Source organism: Scyliorhinus torazame, chromosome 8, assembly GCF_047496885.1.
Source record: "Scyliorhinus torazame isolate Kashiwa2021f chromosome 8, sScyTor2.1, whole genome shotgun sequence".
NCBI classification, from domain to species: domain Eukaryota; kingdom Metazoa; phylum Chordata; class Chondrichthyes; order Carcharhiniformes; family Scyliorhinidae; genus Scyliorhinus; species Scyliorhinus torazame.
The window spans coordinates 130,715,999-130,736,445 of NC_092714.1; the positions used below are offsets into that span (position 1 = coordinate 130,715,999).

Genomic DNA, 20,447 nt, shown 5'->3' on the forward strand with positions numbered 1-20,447 from the left:
CAAGAGACACACCTGAAGGTGGCGGACCAGGTCAGGTTAAGAAAGGGATGGGTAGGACAGATATTCCACTCGGGACTGGATGCGAAGAATAGAGGGGTGGCAATATTGGTGGGAAAACGGGTGTTATTTGAGGCCAAGACTACTGTAGTGGACAATGGAGGGCGATATGTAATGGTGAGTGGTAGGTTGCAAGGGACGCAGGTGGTGTTGGTATACGCCCTGAACTGGGATGATGCAGGATTCATGAAGCGCATGTTGGGACGCATTCCGGACCTGGAGATAGGAGGCCTGATAATGGGAGGGGACTTCAATACAACGTTGGATCCAGCACTGGACCGCTCCAAATAAAGGACTGGAAAGAGGCCGGCGGCGGCCAAGGTGCTCAGGGGGTTTATGGATCAGATGGGGGGAGTGGACCCATGGCGGTTTGCAAGGCCGCAGGCCAGGGAATTTTCTTTCTTCTCCCATGTACACAAAGCCTACTCCCGGATAGATTTTTTTGTTCTGGGCAGGGCGCTCATCCCGAGGGTGGAGGGGACGGAGTATTCGGCCATAGCCGTTTCGGACCATGCCCCGCACTGGGTGGAACTGGCGCTGGGAGAGGAGAGGGACCACGCCCGCTGTGGCAGCTGGATGTGGGACTGCTGGCGGACGAGGTGGTGTGTGGGAAGGCGAGGGGGTGTATCGAAAGGTACTTGGAGGCCAATGACAATGGGGAGATGCGGGTGGGGGTGGTATGGGAGGCGTTGAAGGCGGTGATCAGGGGAGAGCCCCATTAGGGCTCGTAGGGAGAAGACTGAGGGCATGGAAAGAGAGAGGTTAGTGGGGGAGAATTTGAGAGTGGACAGGAGATACGCAGAGGCCCCGGAGGACGGATTACTTGGGGAAAGACGTCGGCTCCAGACGGAGTTTGACCTGTTGACCACAGGGAAGGCGGAGACACAGTGGAGGAAAGCGTAGGGGGCGATCTACGAGCATGGGGAAAAGGCTAGTCAGATGCTGGCACACCAGCTCCGTAAGAGGATGGCAGCGAGGGAAATAGGGGGAGTCAAGGATGGAAGGGGAGCCACGGTTCGGAGTGCGACGAAAATAAACGAGGTATTCAAGGCCTTCTATGAGGAGCTGTACAGATCCCAGCCCCCAGCGGGGGAAGAGGGGATGAGACAATTCCTAGACCAACTGAGATTCCCGAGGGTGGAAGAGCAAGAGGTGGCTGGCTTCGGGGCACCAATCGGGTTGGAGGAGCTGAGCAAGGGTTTGGGGAGTATGCAGGCGGGGAAGGCCCCAGGACCGGACGGGTTCCCGGTGGAGTTCTACAGGAAGTATGTGGACCTGTTGGCCCCGTTACTAGTGAGGACCTTTAATGAGGCAAGAGAGGAGGGGACCCTGCCCCCGACAATGTCGGAAGCGACAATTTCTTTGATCTTAAAGCGGGACAAGGACCCACTGCAATGTGGATCGTACAGGCCGATCTCGCTCCTCAATGTGGATGCAAAGTTGCTGGCAAAAGTGCTGGCCACGAGGATCGAGGACTGTGTCCCGGGGGTGATCCATGAAGACCAGACGGGATTTGTAAAAGGCAGGCAATTAAACACAAACGTGCAGCGGCTTTTAAACGTGATGATGATGCCATCGGAGGAGGGAGAGGCGGAGATAGTGGCAGCAATGGACGCGGAGAAGGCCTTTGACCAAGTAGAGTGGGAGTATCTCTGGGAGGCGCTGCGTAGGTTTGGGTTCGGGGGAGGGTTTATTAGTTGGGTTAAGCTCCTTTACAGAGCCCCGGTGGCGAGTGTAGTGATGAACCGGCGGAGGTCGGAATACTTTCGACTGTACCGAGGGACTGTCCCCTCTGCTGTTCGTATTGGCGATCGAACCATTGGCCATGTCATTGAGGGAGTCTAATGAATGGAGGGGGGTGGTCCGAGGGGGAGAAGAGCATCGGGTGTCGCTATATGCGGATGACCTGTTGCTGTATGTGGCGGACCCAATGAAGGGGATGGTGGAGGTCATGCAGGAGACTCTGAGGGAGTTTGGGGAGTTTTCGGGCTATAAGCTCAATGTAGGGAAGAGTGAGCTCTTCGTATTACAGGCAGGGGACCAGGAAAGAGGGATAGGGGACCTACCGCTGAGGAGGGCGGAGGGGAGCTTTCGGTATCTGGGGATCCAGATAGCCAGGAGTTGGGGGCCCTACATAAACTGAACCTGACGAGATTGGTGGAGCAAATGGAGGGGGACTTCAAAAGATGGGACATGTTACTGCTCTCGCTGGCGGGTAGAGTACAGTCGGTCAAAATGGTGGTCCTCCCGAGGTTTCTGTTTGTGTTTCAGTGCCTCCCCATCGTGATCACCAAGGTCCTTTTTTAAGAGAGTAGGTAGGAGTATTATGGGGTTTGTGTGAGCGAATAAGACCCCAAGGGTAAGGAGAGGGTTCCTGGAAAGCAGTAGGGACCGAGGAGGGTTGGCGCTGCCAAATCTAGGGAGCTACTACTGGGCAGCAAATGAGGCAATGATCCGCAAGTGGGTTATGGAGGGAGAGGGGGCGGCATGGAAGAGGATGGAGATGGCGGCCTGTAAAGGAACGAGCCTGGGGGCGTTGGTGACGGCACCGCTGCCGCTCTCGCCGACAAAGTATACCACGAGCCCAGTGGTGGCGGCAACGTTAAGGATCTGGGGCCAGTGGAGACGGCACCGGGGCGCAATGGGAGCATTGGTATGGTCCCCGATCAGAGGTAACCACCGGTTTGTTCCGGGGAAGACGGACGGGGGGTTCCAGAGCTGGCATCGGGCGGGGATTAGAAGAATGGGGGACCTGTTCATTGACTGGACGTTTGCGAGCTTAGGGGCACTGGAGGAGAAGTTCGAGTTACCCCGGGAAATGCCTTTAGATATATGCAGGTGAGGGCTTTTGTGAGGAGACCGGTGAGGGAATTCCCGTTGCTCCCGGCACAAGAAATTCAAGACAGGGTGATCTTGGGTGCATGGGTCGGGGAGGGCAAGGTGTCGGCAATACACCAGGAGATGAAAGAAGAGGGGGAAGCGCTGGTAGAAGAGTTGAAGAGTAAATGGGAGGAGGAGCTGGGGGAGGAGATCGAGGAAGGTCTGTGGGCTGATGCCCTGGGTAGGGTTAATTCCTCCTCCTCGTGTGCCAGGCTCAGCCTGATACAATTTAAGGTGGTTCACAGAGCTCACTTGACGGTGGCAAGGTTGAGCATGTTTTTTGGGGTAGAGGACAGATGTGGAAGGTGCTCAGGGAGCCCGGCGAACCATGTCCATATGTTTTGGTCATGCCCGGCACTGGAGGGGTTCTGGAGAGGAGTGGCGGGAGCAATATCTCAGGTGGTGAAAGTCCGGGTCAAGCCAAGCTGAGGGCTAGCAATATTCGGAGTAGTGGACGAACCGGGAGTGCAGGAGGCGAAAGAGGCCGGTATTCTGGCCTTTGCGTCCCTAGTAGCCTGGCGAAGGATCTTGCTAATGTGGAAGGAGGCGAAGCCCCCCAGCGTGGAGGCCTGGATAAACGATATGGCTGGGTTCATAAAGTTGGAGAGGATTAAGTTCGCCTTGAGAGGGTCTGCGCAGGGGTTCTACAGGCGGTGGCAACCGTTCCTCGACTATCTCGCGGAGCGTTAGAGGAAGGTCGGTCAGCAGCAGCAGCAACGTGGGGGCGGGGTGGGGGGGGGGGGGGGGTGGAGGGGGAGCTGCCTGGTGGGGTGGATGAGCAAGAGATAACATGAAGAGTCGGGGAAACTGGCACGTACGGGAGAGAGCCAGTGTACAAAGCTATGTAAATACACTATTTTGCCATGTATATATCTTGCTCCGCGCGATTTCTTGTTTCTTTTCTTTTAACATAGACATAGACATAGAATTTACAGTGCAGAAGGAGGCCATTCAGCCCATCGAGTCTGCACCTGCTCTTGGAAAGAGCACCCTACCCAAGGTCAACACCTCCACCCTATCCCCATAACCCAGTAGCCCCACCCAACACTAAGGGCAATTTTGGACACTAAGGGCAATTTAGCATGGCGAATCCACCTAACCTGCACATCTTTGGACTGTGGGAGGAAACCGGAGCACCCGGAGGAAACCCACGCACACACGAGAAGGATGTGCAGACTCCGCACAGGCAGTGACCCAAGCCGGAATCGAACCTGGGACCCTGGAGCTGTGAAGCAATTGTGCTATCCACAATGCTACCGTGCTGCCCACTTTTGTTACGGGGGGGGGGGGGGGTTATTGTTTGTAAGGGAGAAAAATTGTGTTAAAAACTTTAATAAATATATATTTTTTAAAAAAGATTAACTACCTGTTCATTTCAAGCTGTCAGATGCTGCAAATTTCTGTTCTTCATCTAATCAAATGATTCCTTTTGATAAGAATTGTGATCGCTCAAAGAAACACCAATTTCATGGTGAAATGTCTGCTCAAGCTTCCCTGTTCCTTGCAGGCAATGAAATGGACATACTTGCACTTTAAGATTCATCTTAAAAACTCATTCTGTTATTGCGCAGAGGTTTTAATGCATTTCTTTTAAACTATTTGATATCGCTGTTAAAATTGCAGGTGGATTTGTGAAGTTTTTGTGGCATGTTTTCAAGAGCCATAATGTTTAAACTACATGCACTATTACTGGCATCATTACATCACATGCCATTGTCATAACAAAATAATATTTTTCATCCACTCAAAAGGCTTGCCAGATGTCTTTTTGGAAAGTACATGTTTCTTTACCGTGGGTGTATAGTTCAGGTCTAGAGATGTTGCAGCACAGTGCATTCAGTTTTCCCAAGGAATGTCCGAACTATTTCATGGATTTATGTGTTTTTGACTTGGAGAATTGTAGGCTGTAGAAATAGAGCAGAATTTGTCCCCACCGACCCCATTCAAATGATTCTTAAATTTTTTTTAAAAAATGGAACACAACAACTTGGCAAGATCTGTGAAAATTTAACATTTATACACTGGCTTCCTCCGAATAAAAGGCATCTGAACTTTTCACTTAAATAACTCGCTTGCTTCCCTGATTCTGGAGACTTCAAAGTTTTAGAACAAGGTAAAACACAATTGTTTGCAAGTTTCATAACTTCAGCAAACAAAATAAACATATTGCTAGGATACAGGAACTGGGTGTGCTGCAGCTTCTGTATGCAGGGGTATTGGAGACAAATGAATATTTGGTTAGTTAGTAAGGGAGACATTGGAAGGAAGTTGCTTTTGTGTCTTGTCTCTCATGACTTCAGAACACCCCAAAGGTCTTCACAGCCAATAATTACGACCAATAGTGCAACCCTGATAAATGATTTGTTTTCTTTTGCAGTTTGTTGAGGGTTAAGTATTGGCCAGGACTGATGGGGAACTTGTGTTCTTCTTCAAAATACTGCTTTTGGGATCTTTAATATCCGCCTGAGAGGGCAGCTGGAGGTTATTTGTTTAAAACCTCATTTGGAAGATGGCCCCTAAGATAGTTCAACACTCCCTTAGCATTACACTGAGATATAAGCCTAGATTATTCAGTCAAGTATCTGAAGTGGAACTTGAACCTACAACCTCAGGAGCATGTATGCAACAGCTGAGCACACCACTACATGGTTGGTATTTTTCCCTAACAGCTCCTTACTTTAATAAAACCTCCAAGGTAGTTACCAGCCAGCTTGTCTGCATGCCCTTCAATTTATCCACCTCCCAAACCCCCGGCTCCCCACCAATTCACTGATCAATTTTGCCTGATTGTTTTGTTACTTGTCCTTTGGGAAATAGTGGGGAAGTATTGGAAGGATTAGCAGACTGATTATCAAGTATTGAACCGTGCCACAAACACTCTTTCCATTGTCAATATGTCCTGGAGTGGGAATTAAACTCGGAGCTACTGGCTCAGAGGAAGGGGTGCTATCCTTTGTGACATTCGGCATGAGAACCCAAATATCATTCCCCCATCTTCACACCTGATCACATCAGGTTGCATTCCTTGGCCAAGAGAACATGTAGATGATCTGATCTCCATCCTCTGCTCCTGCAACACTATGATCAAGTTGCTAGGAGGCAGGTGAGACAGGACTGGAATCTTTGAGCACAATAATTCCAACTTCTCCATGTATGGAGCCATCTGCTATCTGCCTGGTGACTCTTTCATTGAGGATAGGCAATCCTGGGCTCAAACATGCATCTTGCTATTTTGCAAGTCAGCAGTTACCAAGCCGCTTGTCTGCCCTTGGACAGCATTGAGTCTTGATCATGCCAAACATGTAAAAGAGTGAAAGGACAATTGTTTCCAACAAGATACCTTGTATGTTGCAAATATGCAACATTTCATGTTACATTACAGTCACAAATCTTGGCAGCACGATAGCACATTGGGTAGCACTGTTGCTTCACAGTGCCTGGGTCCCAGGTTTGATTCCCGGCTTGGATCCCTGCCTGTGCAGAGTCTGCACATTCTCCCTGTGTCTGCATTGGCTTCCTCCGGATGCTCCGGTTTCCTCTCCCAAGTCCTGAAAGACTTGCTGTTAGGTGAATTGGACATTCTGAATTCTCCCTCTGTGCACCCGAACAGGCGCCGGAATGTGGCGACTCGGGGTTTTTCACAGTAACTTCATTGCAGTGTTAATGTAAGCCTACTTGTGACAATAATAGATTATTATTATTATTAGATGTATTCTGAATTTGTGATTTGCATTCTTATTCAGGTGCCCCCAGAGCTACAGAATGAGGTACTGATGAGCTTGCGAGAGACAGATCCAGATGTTGTTGACTACTTGCTGAGGAGGAAAGCATCACAGTCATCGTGAGTAATTCTTGCACTGCATTTTTCAAGTCCTCCTGCTGCTTTTTACCATAACCTCATACATTTCTTTCTACTGACCTCTGCTGTTCATGCAGGATATCAGTAAACTCGGTAAGAGAAGGCACAACCAAGGTAGCAATCACCAGTCAGTGTGTAAAGTAAAAATTGTTTAGAAAATTTCAAGAGGTATCATGTTTGATGATAAAATTTAAATATCTGCATGCCTTTGCACTTATTTATGCAATCTGAATATCATCAAAAATATGTGATCTGGTTTTTAAAACCTCAAATCATATTAATTTCAGTTAGTAGGATCAAGACAGTGCCAGGTGAAAAGTAGTAATGAGTAAATCTTTATAAAAAAAACAATTTTTGAAGTAAAAACACTGTTGCGATGTCGGAAATACAGCAAGGTCCCCAAATCTGCAATGAGATAATAGGCTGGAATTTTAACCTTGAAGCAGAAAGTGGGAGTTGGTAAAATACTTGGCTCAGCCTGCCCCCCTCAGGAAAAACTGTCCACAAGCGCAGGATTTTCATCGTGGGGGAGCAGGATGCAGGCTGCAGTCAGGCGAGCTGACCTGGGGAAAGCTTGGAAGTAGCCACAGGCTATTTGAAAGACCCATCTCAGTGCTGTGGGGCATTGTCCCAGTTATAACAAAAACAGAAAAGCTCTCACTCCCCACACACTCTCATGCCATCTCACACCCTCAACCCACCCCCTATGGTCCCTCATTCTCTCCATGCCAAAGCATGGCCCCTCGTGCCCCCCCCCCCCCCCCCCCCCCATCCCAAGGTTTGCCCAAAACAACCCATCAGGGCCTTCATTCTCCCAATGCCAAGCAATGGGGCTTTCATACCCATTCACCAACTATACATTATAGAACCAAGGAGCTTTATGGTGCCAGTAGGGTGTGTAAAAAAAAAAAAAAAAAAAACATTTTTAGCATAAGTTATTCATTCAAAAACTTTGAACTATTTTAGAAAAAAAAATCCTTTTTACTACAGGCCAATAAAAGTCTCACTTGGCCAGACCCTTTAAAGTATCAATAGCTGAAACTACAAGCACTTGAAACCTGTTAATCATGTATGAGTAAACATTGTGCAGTTGACAGCAGAGATCAGAGAGCCAGAGCTTTCAATTAAGCAGTGCTTTCCCTGGAGCTAAGGAGGTTCAACAGGCTAATAGGCTTTCAGTTAATCCTCATTATGTATACTTGGCATCAGCAAACTAGGTAAGAGAAGGCACAACAAAGGCAGCAATCACCAGTCAGTGTGTAAAGTACTGGTGCTTTACGTCAGATATATTCATTCTTGGGATGTGGGTATCTCTGACCAGGCCAGAATTTATTGCTCAACCCTAGCAGCAGTGATGGTATTTTTGATACAACCAAATAGCTTGGTAGGCCATTTCATAAGATAATTAAGAGTCTTTCACATAGATGCAGCACAGGAGTCACATAATGGCCCACTTGAGTGAGGACAGCATTTCATTAATAGGTTCCTCTACATAAGGCATGTTTACTTAGTTATTTAATTATTACTTGATCTCATGGCTAATATTCGTGAATTTATCCAACCTTGAGGGGGACCAAAACCTGCATGAATGTGGTATTTTGTTTTGTTTCCTATTCTGTTGGCAATGAGCTAGTTTGACAATTTGATGGCAATTTAATTAGTTGGGAGCATTTATTTGCTAACAACCATATCCATTGTCCAGACTTACGCCACCCTTTACAACCAGCTGAGTGAGGTTAATTGAATTCCATCAATTTAGTCTAAGTGGAAGTCAAAATCATTGATTTATTCACAGTTGATTCAAGTGCACAAATCACTTCAGGGCAGGTCAAAAAGGCTAATAGGATGTTGGACTCTATCTCATAGGTTGGGTTGATTTAGCACACTGGGCTAAATAGCTGGCTTCTAATGCAGAACAAGGCAGCAGTGCGGGTTCAATTCCCGTACCGGCCTCCCCGAACAGGCGCTGGAATGTGGTGACTAGGGGCTTTTCACAGTTACTTCATTGAAGCCTACTTGTGACTATAAGCTATTATTGATAGGAGAGGCTGGTTTAGCACAGTGGGCTAAACAGCTGGCTTGCAATGCATAACAAGGCCAGCAGCAGGAGTTCAATTCCCGTACTGGCCTCCCCGAACAGGCGCAGGAATGTGGCGACTAGGGGCTTTACACAGTAACTTCATTGAAGCCTACTTGTTATTATTATTATTAAATGGGAAGAAGTTGTGCTTCAGTCGTACTGAGCCTTGGTGAGACCCTATCTGGAGTACTGTATTTAGTTTTGGTCACAGCATCACAGGAATTGGCCTTGGAGGGGATGCAGTGCAAATTCATCCGAACTGTACAGGGTTTACAGAGTTCAATTATGAGGAGAGATTACATACATCAGTCTTCTTGTCCCCTGTCCCCAGATATTGAAAACAAGGGTCTGTAATCTTAATAATTGGAACTAGGCCATTTAGGATTGAAATCACAATACTTTTTCATGGGAGGAGTAGTAGAAATCTAGAGTTATTTTCCTCTGAAATGCTGTAGATGGATGTGGAGAAACAGTTGGAGCTATCAAAAAGATATTTGGTTGGTGAGGGTTTCAAGGTACATGGAACCAAAGTGGGTAAATGGAGTTGAAAGGAACCATGAACATTTCTGAGGGATGAATGTTGTCATCTTATGTGAATGGAAGGGCAGACATAAATTTGCCTTTATGGATGTATGGGCTTTTGGTTGGGCCTTTCTCCTTGTAAGAATGAGCTTTGATTTGCAGACAGTGATACCTTAAATTATTAAGGAAAAGAGAAATTACTGGCTCAGTAATTAATATCGATGTTTTACTTAACAGTCCAAAGTAAACATTTTTTTTATTATTTGATAAAGTAATTGGGAAATTTGTGAAAGTCGAACGCCTCTCACCTTTCACCTCAGGGAGTTGGGTTGAAATTCAGCCCAGAATGAAGGAGTGAAAGTTTCCTCTCTGATCATTGTAAAGGTCCCAAGTGAAGCTGGATCACTGCTGTTCCTGGTGTGTAGGAGTAAGCAGGCCACAATTCTGTACGGTGTATTATTATGGATGAGTGTTTACAGTTAACTCAATAGGGACAAAACGAGGGAGCTTTTCTGTGAATTTATTGATTGTGCAGCTGTTGAGCAGAACTGTTGATAGATAGACTGAGAGGAAAAGTGCAGAAGGTTCAGATTCTTAACGCTGATGAGCTCAAAATAAACAAAAATCTTTCTGTTAGAAAAAGAAAGTTAGAACTTGTATTTATTGGGCACCTTTACTGATCTCAGGACATCCCAAAGCAGTTAACAAGAAATGAATTAGATTTGAATTGTATTCATTGTTATAATGTGGATAAACTTGGCAGGAAACTTTCCCAAAGCAAGATCCCATTGCCAATAGAATGAGTGACCAGAAAATCTGTTTTAGTCATGTTGATTGAGGTATAAATATGGACCAGAACATAGGAATATCTCTCCTGTTCTTCAGTGAATAATGCCACACAATCTTTTATGCCTACCTGAAAGGGCAAGACTGTGCTTTGATTGAAAATTCCCTTAATGCTGGAGGGAATTGGCACAATGGATTATGCACTACAGTCTCTGAAGTGGGCCTTGAACCCATGACTGGCCTTCTGAATAAGAGGCTACAGTGCTACCCACTGAACCATAGCTGACACCTTGGTTAACATGTGTAACAGTAATACATTTTGAGGTCACAAAATGAGCATGTGCCATATGGTTTGGTGAGATTGAATTAGCTAAAATCTGATGTGATCGTCTTTTAACAGGAGTCCAGATCTGACGAGAGCAGAAGTCTCTTATTCTTTGGGAGGACGACACTCATCAACTGACTCCAACAGGATCTCAAGTGGAGAAGTCTCACCCTATGATAATAACTCTCCAGTACTCTCAGACAGGCTACTAATGCAGAGGCAAGATGACCACAGCCCTGGTTCTGAGAAACTCTATAAAGTTCCTGAACAATATGCTTTAGTTGGACACTTAAAATCCAAATCTGGGGATAGCTCTCCAGTTTTATGTCCTGAAAAAGGTAAGGTTTGCACTGTGTGTGTATTTGTCCATTTGTTGAAATATCGGTTGCAATAATTATGACAGGAACTTTATTGGTTGCAATAATTATGACAGTCGAGATTGTAACTCAGTTACGCATTACTTGTCAATTTAGCTTGGCACTGACATCTCACATTCCATTGTGGTGCCCAAGAGTTTAAAAATCACCTTCATTTACCAAATCCAAGTGCAAGCTCAATGCAACTGTTGCCCCTTTGATTTTTGTAAGGCAAATGCCTGAGGGAGGGACCAAGCCATCCAAATATAATAGATTTGTCCAAATATTGATTGGCAGTTCTTACCTAGTTGAACAAAAACATTCTTTTGAATTCACTTTGTCCCTTCGTTCTCGTGAAACTTTTCAGCCTCTTTTTTTAATCAAATTCGATACCCTTGCATAGTCAGGGCAAATAGCTTCCATAGATGGTGATAAAAGGGGAAAATCGCTTCCGAAAAATATTGTCACATTTTAATTTAGCTTGGCCATTGCAAGCATTTTCTTTAACTACATGAGGAGCTAAAACAATTGGTGCAACATGTATATTTTGCTATATGTGTGGTAAAACATGTATATTTTTCAGAGCTGAAAAATACCAAATCTGGGCATGCCCCAGAAGCAATGGAGGCTGCCACCAAAAAGATAAGGGGCGACAGAAAAACTTGCATGAAAAGGCCACATATTCATAGCCCTGCAGGGGGCTAGCAGGGATTTGTCGTGAATCTAGCAGCTTTAGCTGCAGTTATGGGCCCCCTCACTTCCAGGTCAGAGGCCACGCATACGCACGATGGTGGCCTCCTGCGGCCACGCCGTGCTGTCAGACCGCAGTGCTGGACCTCCTAAATAGTGCCCCTGATCGGCAGTGCATCCCACCCGGACCGCCCGCCAAAAAATAACCCGGTCCTGTATGTGCCCCACCCCCCGCCCTCCGATCGGCCTGCCTCCAATCATGAGTATCCTGAATGGCAGGACCACATAAGATCCACCATCGGGACTTTGGCTGGTAAGGGGTGGAGTGGGCCTGAAGCAATGGCTGCAGGTAGGGGATACGCGGTGCGGCGTACTCTCTGTGTTCGCCGCTTTTCGGGGCCCGGAGAATCGGGGAACCGGCACCAGTCCCGATTCCATGCGCGGAAGTGGATTCTGCGCCCTGGCACCGGACGCGATTTCGGCATCTGGGTGCGGTGAATCCAGCCCAAGATTTCTTAAAAAGAATTCTCACCTGAATGTGCAGCGATAATGGGTAGGTATGCGTTTCCCAGCTCCATTACGCTATCCAAGACAATTACCACTGTTGCCACTTCTCTCACTCGCCATCACTAACGATCTGCCTCATTCTTAAGAATAACAGTAACTTTATATTATTACAGTGACTTGATACACAATGGCAAAAAAAATTATGGTTAATTTCCACATAACTATTTTGCTCTAAATGTGATCAAATGAAAATTAACTAACCAGAAGACCCAAGTTCAAGATAATTGGCAAAGAAGGGTAAATAGTTTTTATACAGCAAATTTTTATGACAAGGAATGCACTGCCTGAAAGTACGGTGGAAACAAAATTCTATAGTAGCTTGCAAAAGCAAATTAGATATATAATTGAAAACGAAAGAAGTGCAGGGTTATGGAGAAAGAACAGTGGTGTGAGACTAATTGGACAGCTCTTTCAAAGAATTGGCACAAACACAAAGGCCTCCTTCTGTGTTCCATGACTCTGTTAACTAGCCATGTTATGGATAGAGGGTTAATTTTCTGCTCCTGGTGAGGCACCACATTTACAGCCTATGACAATGTAGACGTGAATCTTTGAATTATGCTCTTGGCTGGAAAGATGGAATTGAACCATTTTAGCCATGGTTGAATGGCATTATATCACTCATTAGTATTGAACTTTCAAGAAATTATTCTGCGAAATATTTCGGAGAAACCATAACATCTCACATTGTTTTTAATGTTTATGTCAGCTTATGTTCTGAAGTGTTTGTCAGATAGTGTGATTTAATCATAAAACCATGCACCAGTTGCTTGGCAGCATTTATGGTGTACCTCTTTGGAGAGGGAACTAATCCAAACAATTCTGGGCAGACAGATGAAATGCCTCAAAGAGGTTGTAATAGATTAGAGTGTACTGAGGAAGTTTGGAAAACATTTTTGAATGTTATCATTTACACTATATGAAATCGTCAATGATACAATCTTGCAAACTGCTCAGTGATGCAGCATTTTAGTGACATGTTCATGTTACTGATGTGTTAAGTAAGTTGGTTCAACGTTGACTGCAACTGGATGCAGTGAAACTAGAAACAGGCTTCTGACACAGGAGATGGTCCAACACTGTTTTATTGAACTTTATGATTGCTGTACATAGTCTGCTGTGAGTTGACACTATCAATCTAACTGATAACCTCCTACTGGCTTGACCAGACTAATTCTTTACCTCATGGTGATAGTGCTCACTGGCTTGTGCACTCTTACTATCTCAGTAGCTGTGTTCTGGAGAGAGAGGGAGAGTCTTAATGCCCTGTTTGCTTTATCGTGGTGGTGCCCTGTCTGGTGATTGGTTATTATGTGTCGTGTGTGTTCATTGGTTATCCTGTGTGTCAATCACTGCCTGTCTGCATCTCATTATATACATGAGTGGATATTATGACATCTCCCCTTTTTGAAGTAAATTTTGGAATGTGACGATATATATACATGCATGATTATATACAAGTGGTGAGTGAATGAACATATGTACATGGGAAGGTGTCTATCGTGCAGATACAGAGTAAACTGAACAAAATTTACAAGATTTAAGTCTATAGATTCAGTCTTTGTGGCGGGCGACGAATTCCTGTCGATCGCCTCAGCGATCGCCTCAGAGGTGGAGGGGGGATGCCGGCACTTGGACAGGCGGGATTGCTGCCATGTCGGTGGCCTCATGGAGAGGCGGGATCGCTGCCAGATCGGTGGCCTCATGGTGCGAGATGTCAGGAGGAGGCATGATGACATGTGGAGAAGTGCGGCCAGGCGGTGGGAGAGAAGTTTGCGCAGCGCCCTCCTGTTGCGCCGTAGAATGGAGCCATCAGCCATTTGGACAACGAAGGACCTGGGGGCAGTCTGCCTGCCGACAATAGCTGGGGCTGACCAACCTCCCTCAGGCAACTGGACACGAACAACATCGTCTGGAGCCAGCTCAGGTAGATCCTTGGCATGAGCATCATACGTGATCTTCTGCTGGTCTCTGGATCGCTGCACTTTCTGCAGCACCGTGAGGCGGTCAAGGTCTGGAACATGGATGGCTGGAACCGTCGTCCTCAGGTTGCGGTTCATGAGCAGCTGCGCCGGAGACAAACCAGTCGACAGGGGTTGCCTTGTATGCCTACAGCACCAGGTTGAAGTCCGAGGCTGAGTCTGCAGCCTTGCACAGCAACTGCTTGACAATATGGACCCCTTTTTCGGCCTTCCCGTTTGATTGCGGGTAATGGTGACTGGATGTGATGTGACTGAAGTGGTAGGATCGTGCAAAGTCGGATCACTCTTGGCTGTCGAAACATGGGCCGCTGTCACTCATTACTGTGAGTGGTATGCCGTGCCTGGCAAACGTCTCTTTGCAGGCTTTAATCACTGACTTGGACGTGAGGTCCGACAGTTTCACCACTTCCGGGTAGCTGGAGAAGTAGTCGACCAAGAGCATGTAATCACTCTTTCAGGTGGGTGAAAGAGGTCTATCCCCACCTTGGACCACGGAGAAGTCACGATCTTGTGCTGTTGCAGTGTTTCCTTGGGCTGAGCTGGTTGAAACTTATGGCATGTTGTGCAGTTGAGGACCGTGTTGGCAATGTCCTGGCTGATGCCAGGCCAGTAGACTGCCTGCCGAGCTCTGCGTCAACATTTTTCGACCCCGAGGTGATCCTCATGGACCTTTCTGAGCACCATGGCTTGCATGCTTTGGGGAATGACAATGCTATCGAGTTTAAGAAGGATCCCCTCGACAACCGTTAACTCGTCCTTAACGTTGAAGAGCTGAGGGCACTGCCCCTTTTGCCAGCCATGGGCAAGATATTGCATCACGCGCTGCAGTAGAGGATCTTTGGCAGTTTCTTTGCATATCTGGACAACTCGTTCATCAGTGGCTGGGAGGTTGCTGGCACACAGCTGCACCTGTGCCTCGACGTGGCGAATGAAGTCGCCCGGTTCACATTGCATGGTGATGGATCGGGATAGGGCATCCGCGACGATCAGCTCCTTGCCCGGTGTGTAGACGAGTTCGAAGTCATATCGGCGGAGACGAAGAAGAATTCGCTGCAGCCGAGGTGTCATGTCATTTAAATCCTTCTGGATTATGTGGACTAAAGGCCTGTGGTCTGTTTCCACCGTGAACTTTGGCAGACCGTATACGTAATCATGAAACTTGACTATTCCTGTCAGGCGACCCAGTGACTCCTTTTTGATTTGGGCATACCATTGTTCGGTCGGAGTCATGGCCCTGGAGGCATATGCCACTGGAGCCCAGGACGGGGAATCGTCTCGCTGGAGGAGCACCGCCCCAATGCCGTCCTGGCTTGCGTCTGTGGATATTTGGTATCCTTGGTTGGGTCAAGGAAAGCCAGTACTGGGGCTGTGGTGAGCTTCGCCTTCAGCTCAAGCCACTCCTCTTGATGTGGGGGAAGCTACTGGAACACTGTCGACTTTTTTTTTATTTAAAAAAAAAAAAATTTTTATTCTCCTTTTTCACATTTTCTCCCATATTTACACCCATCAACAATAAACAATAATCAGCAAGATATGTCAATCCCCATAATAACAACGATTCCATCCGCCCACCAACCCCCAAACCTCAGCCCACATGTTTACATAAACAAATGACAAAAAGGAATCAGGGATTACCCGTAGTCACCCTTAATCTACACAGCCCCCCCCCCCCCCGCTCCCCCCCCCCCCGCCCCAAACTAATGTTCGATGTTATCCAGTTCTTGAAAGTGCCCATGACATGTAGAACCCCTCCGAGCTTCCCCTCAGTTCGAACTTAACCTTCTCAAGGGTCAAGTATTCCAACAGGTCCCCCCGCCACGCCAGGGCACTGGGTGGAGAGGCTGCTCTCCATCCCAGCAGGATCCGCCTTCGGGCGATCAACGAGGTGAAGGCTATGATATCTGCCTCCGCTCCCGTTTCCAACCCTGGCTGGTCCGACACCCCGAATATGGCCTCCTGGGGACCCGGGTCTAGTTTCACACGCACCACCTTGGAAATTACCCGAAACACCTTCTTCCAGTACTCCCCTAGCTTTGGACAGGACCAAAACATATGAACGTGATTCGTGGGCCTCTCTTTCCCCCCCCCCCCCCGCAACGCTCACACACATCCTCTACTCCTTCAAAAAATCGGCTCAGCCTCGCCCTCGTGAGGTGCGCTCTATATACCACCTTCAGCTGTATTAGCCCCAACCTCGCACATGAGGTGAAGGCATTCACACTCCGGAGCACCTCACACCAGGCCCCCTCCTCTATAACCTCTCCCAGCTCTTCCTCCCACTTTGCTTTGATCCCTTCCAGTGGTGCCTTATCCTCTTCCAAAATAGCTCCGTACACCGCTGACACTGCCCCCTTCTCCAGTCCCCTTGTCACCAGCACCTCCTCCAGCAACGTGGAGGCCGGTTCCTCTGGGAAGCTCTGTATCTCCTTCCTGGCAATATCCCGAACCTGCATGTACCTAAACCCTTCTCCCTGCTCTAGCCCATACTTCGGTTCCAGCTCCCTCAATCCTGCAAAACGACCCCTTCTCTTCCCATTTCCGAAAACTTCCATCCCACCTCCCTGGCTCAAATCTGCGGTTCCCCCGAATCGGCATTTCCCTTGACCCTAAACCCAACCCGAAGTGTTGGCGAAACTGCCTCCAGATTTTCAATGAAGCTATTATTACCGGACTCCCTGAATATTTCCCCGGCACTGTCGACTTTTTAACGAGATGCCAGAGTGCCGTGGTGTGGGATACCATGTTGGGAATGAATTTTACGAGAAAATTTACCATCCCGAGGAAGCGGAGGACTGCCTTTTTGTCCTCTGGTGTCTTCATGGCATTGATTGCCAGCACCTTGTCGGCGTCAGGTTGCACACCTTGCTGTGAAATGTGGTCACCTAAAAACTTGATAGCAGACCACCCAACGAGCATTTGGCCCTGTTGAGCTGGACGCTATTTTCATGAATCCTCTGGCAAACCTGTTTGAGGCAAGCAATGTGATCCTCAGGCGTCATGGACCAGATGATCACGTCGTTCGCGTTTGCTCCATTATGCGATGAAATACTTCGGAAGCTGATATGATACCAAAAGGCATGCGGTTGCAGCAATACCTGCCGAATGGAGTGTTAAAAGTGCACAGCTTCCGACTGGACTCGTCCAGCTGAATTTGCCAGAAGCCACGGGAGGCGTCCAGCTTGGTAAAGAATTTGGCGTGAGCATGATGTTGCGATTCAGGTCTTTGGGATCAATGCAAATGCAGAGTTTGCCAGAGGGTTTCTTGACGCAGACCATGTCTGTGGGTTCCGTGACCTTTGAGACAATGCCCTGGTCTTGAAGCTCTTGTAGCTGCGTTTTCAGATGATCCTTGAGAGGAGCCGGCACCCGGCAAGGTGCATGGATGACTGGGGTGGCATTCGGCTTGAGCAATATCTTGTAGCGATATGGGAGCGTGCCCATCCCATCAAACACACTGTGGTATTGTGTGAGGATGTTGTCTATCTCAGCCTGGAGATTCGCATTGGGCGAGGTCGTCTCCGGTGTCGAGGACATGGCATGAACTCGCTGTACCAGATTTAGGAGTTTGCATGCGTGAGCACCGAGTAGGGATGCCTTGTCAGGCCGGACGATCTCGAATCTCAACGTCGCCTTGATTGCCTTGTGAGAGACACCTAGCTGACACGACCCACTGGCAGCTATGGCATTACCATTGTAGTCAAGGAGCTGGCAGGCTGGTGGAAGAATGCTCGGTTGGTGTCGGATGTTGTCGAGGTCCGACTGTGATATGAGGTTCGCAGATGCGCCAGTGTCCAATTTAAGTCGGATGCGAGACTGGTTGACCATGATGACGGCACCCCACTCGTCGTCAGGATCCACACTGAGGATCGAAAGGCGGTTGGCAGGCACGGTAGAGATCAACTCGCGTGTGGTGATGATGCCCACCCGATATGGAGACTCGAGGCAGTCAGCATCGGGGTCCGTTGGGCTTTCAGGATCGGAATCCTGCATGCCTTGTTGTATGCAGCGGACACGTCTGCGCTGCAGCTGGGATCGCTGGCTGTTGTTCGGTGGAGCGGACCTGCAGAAGACCATAAGACCATAAGACATAGGAGCGGAAGTAAGGCCATTCGGCCCATCGAGTCCACTCCACCATTCAATCATGGCTGATTTCAACTCCATTTACCCGCTCTCTCTCCATAGCCCTTAATTCCTCGAGAAATCAAGAATTTATCAACTTCTGTCTTAAAGACACTCAACGTCCCGGCCTCCACCGCCCTCTGTGGCAATGAATTCCACAGACCCACCACTCTCTGGCTGAAGAAATTTCTCCTCATCTCTGTTCTAAAGTGACTCCCTTTTATTCTAAGGCTGTGCCCCCGGGTCCTAGTCTCCCCTGCTAATGGAAACAACTTCCCTACGTCCACCCTATCTAAGCCATTCAATATCTTGTAAGTTTCAATTAGATCTCCCCTCAACCTCCTAAACTCCAATGAATATAATCCCAGGATCCTCAGACGTTCATCGTATGTTAGGCCTACCATTCCTAGGATCATCCGTGTGAATCTCCACTGGACCCGCTCCAGTGCCATTATGTCCTTCCTGAGGTGTGGGGCCCAAAATTGCTCACAGTATTCTAAATGGGACCTAACTAGTGCTTTATAAAGCTTCAGAAGTACATCCCTGCTTTTATATTCCAAGCCTCTTGAGATAAATGACAACATTGCATTTGCTTTCTTAATTACGGACTCTCCTGCAAGTTTACCTTTAGAGAATCCTGGACTAGGACTCCCAAGTCCCTTTGCACTTCAGCATTATGAATTTTGTCACCGTTTAGAAAATAGTCCATGCCTCTATTCTTTTTTCCAAAGTGCAAGACCTCGCACTTGCCCACGTTGAATTTCATCAGCCATTTCTTGGACCACTCTCCTAAACTGTCTAAATCTTTCTGCAGCCTCCCCACCTCCTCCATACTACCTGCCCCTCCACCTATCTTTGTATCATCGGCAAACTTAGCCAGAATGCCCCCAGTCCCGTCATCTAGATCGTTAATATATAAAGAGAACAGCTAAAGCCCCAACACTGAACCCTGCGGGACACCACTCGTCTCCGGTTGCCATTCCGAAAAAGAACCTTTTATCCCAACTCTCTGCCTTCTGCCTGACAGCCAATCGTCAATCCATGTTAGTACCTTGCCTCGAATACCATGGGCCCTTATTTTACTCAGCAGTCTCCCGTGAGGCACCTTATCAAAGGCCTTTTGGAAGTCAAGATAGATAACATCCATTGGCTCTCCTTGGTCTAACCTATTTGTTATCTCTTCAAAGAACTCCAACAGGTTTGCCAGGCACGACCTCCCCTTACTAAATCCTTGCTGACTTGTCCTAATCCGACCCTGCACTTCCAAGAATTTAGAAATCTCATCCTTAACAATGGATTCTAGAATCTTGCCAACAACCGAGGTTAGGCTAATTGGCCTATAATTTTCCATCTTTTTCCTTGTTCCCTTCTTGAACAGGGGGGTTACAACAGTTATTTTCCAATCCTCTGGGACTTTCCCTGACTCCAGTGACTTTTGAAAGATCATAACTAACGCCTCCACTATTTCTTCAGCTATCTCCTTTAAAATTCTAGGATGTAGTCCATCTGGGCCCGGAGATTTATCAATTTTTAGACCTCTTAGTTTCTTTAGCACTTTCTCCTTTGTGATGGCTACCATATTCAACTCTGCCCCTGACTCTACTGAATTGTTGGGATATTACTCATGTCTTCTACTGTGAAGACTGACGCAAGTGGCCAGGCTTTCCACAGTGTAGACATCGCTTGCCTTTGGCTGGACATTGCCGCTTTAAAGGGCGGAGCCACAATTCGGACACGTCATGACGCCAGCACGTTCTGTGTGCCATCGCGCATGTGCAGTGCGGTCGGACGATATTCGCGCATGCGCCTCAGGGTCTTCGGCCTCATTGTCCACCCGGTTGTGGTGCGCATGCGTGGGGACCCGAGAAAAGCGCGCGAAATGGCCACTCTCCTCGATGCTCAGGCCTTGCATTTTCGCTATGGCCTGTACCCTTTCTGCCTCGTGGGAGGCCAGTTTTGCAGTTTCTGCCGCCCTGATGTGGGAGTAGCGATTTCTGGCATGCTCATGGACAACGCACGTTTCGATGGCGACGGAGAGGGTCAACTGTTTGATTTTGAGGAGCTGCTCCCGCAGGGAGTCAGACTGGACCCCGAAAACGATCTGACCCCAGATCATGGAATCAGTCGTCGAGTCATAATTACATGACTGCGCTAGGATGCAGAGATAAGTCAAGAAGGACTGAAAAGGTTCATCCTTACCCTGAAGCCTCTGTTGGAAGATGTA

At 47.7% G+C, this 20,447-nt stretch overlaps 1 protein-coding gene across 6 annotated transcripts in view; it reads left to right on the forward strand.

Moving 5' to 3' along the window:
• LOC140428111 (rho GTPase-activating protein 6) overlaps positions 1-20,447 on the forward strand; it is a 1,113,012-nt gene that overhangs the window by 1,062,716 nt on the left and 29,849 nt on the right. For all 6 annotated transcript variants that reach the window (XM_072514181.1, XM_072514179.1, XM_072514180.1 and 3 more), the window contains 2 exons: positions 6,681-6,778; positions 10,585-10,847. In XM_072514181.1, coding sequence (XP_072370282.1) covers positions 6,681-6,778; positions 10,585-10,847 — 361 coding nt within the window. The remainder of the gene's footprint in view (positions 1-6,680; positions 6,779-10,584; positions 10,848-20,447) is intronic.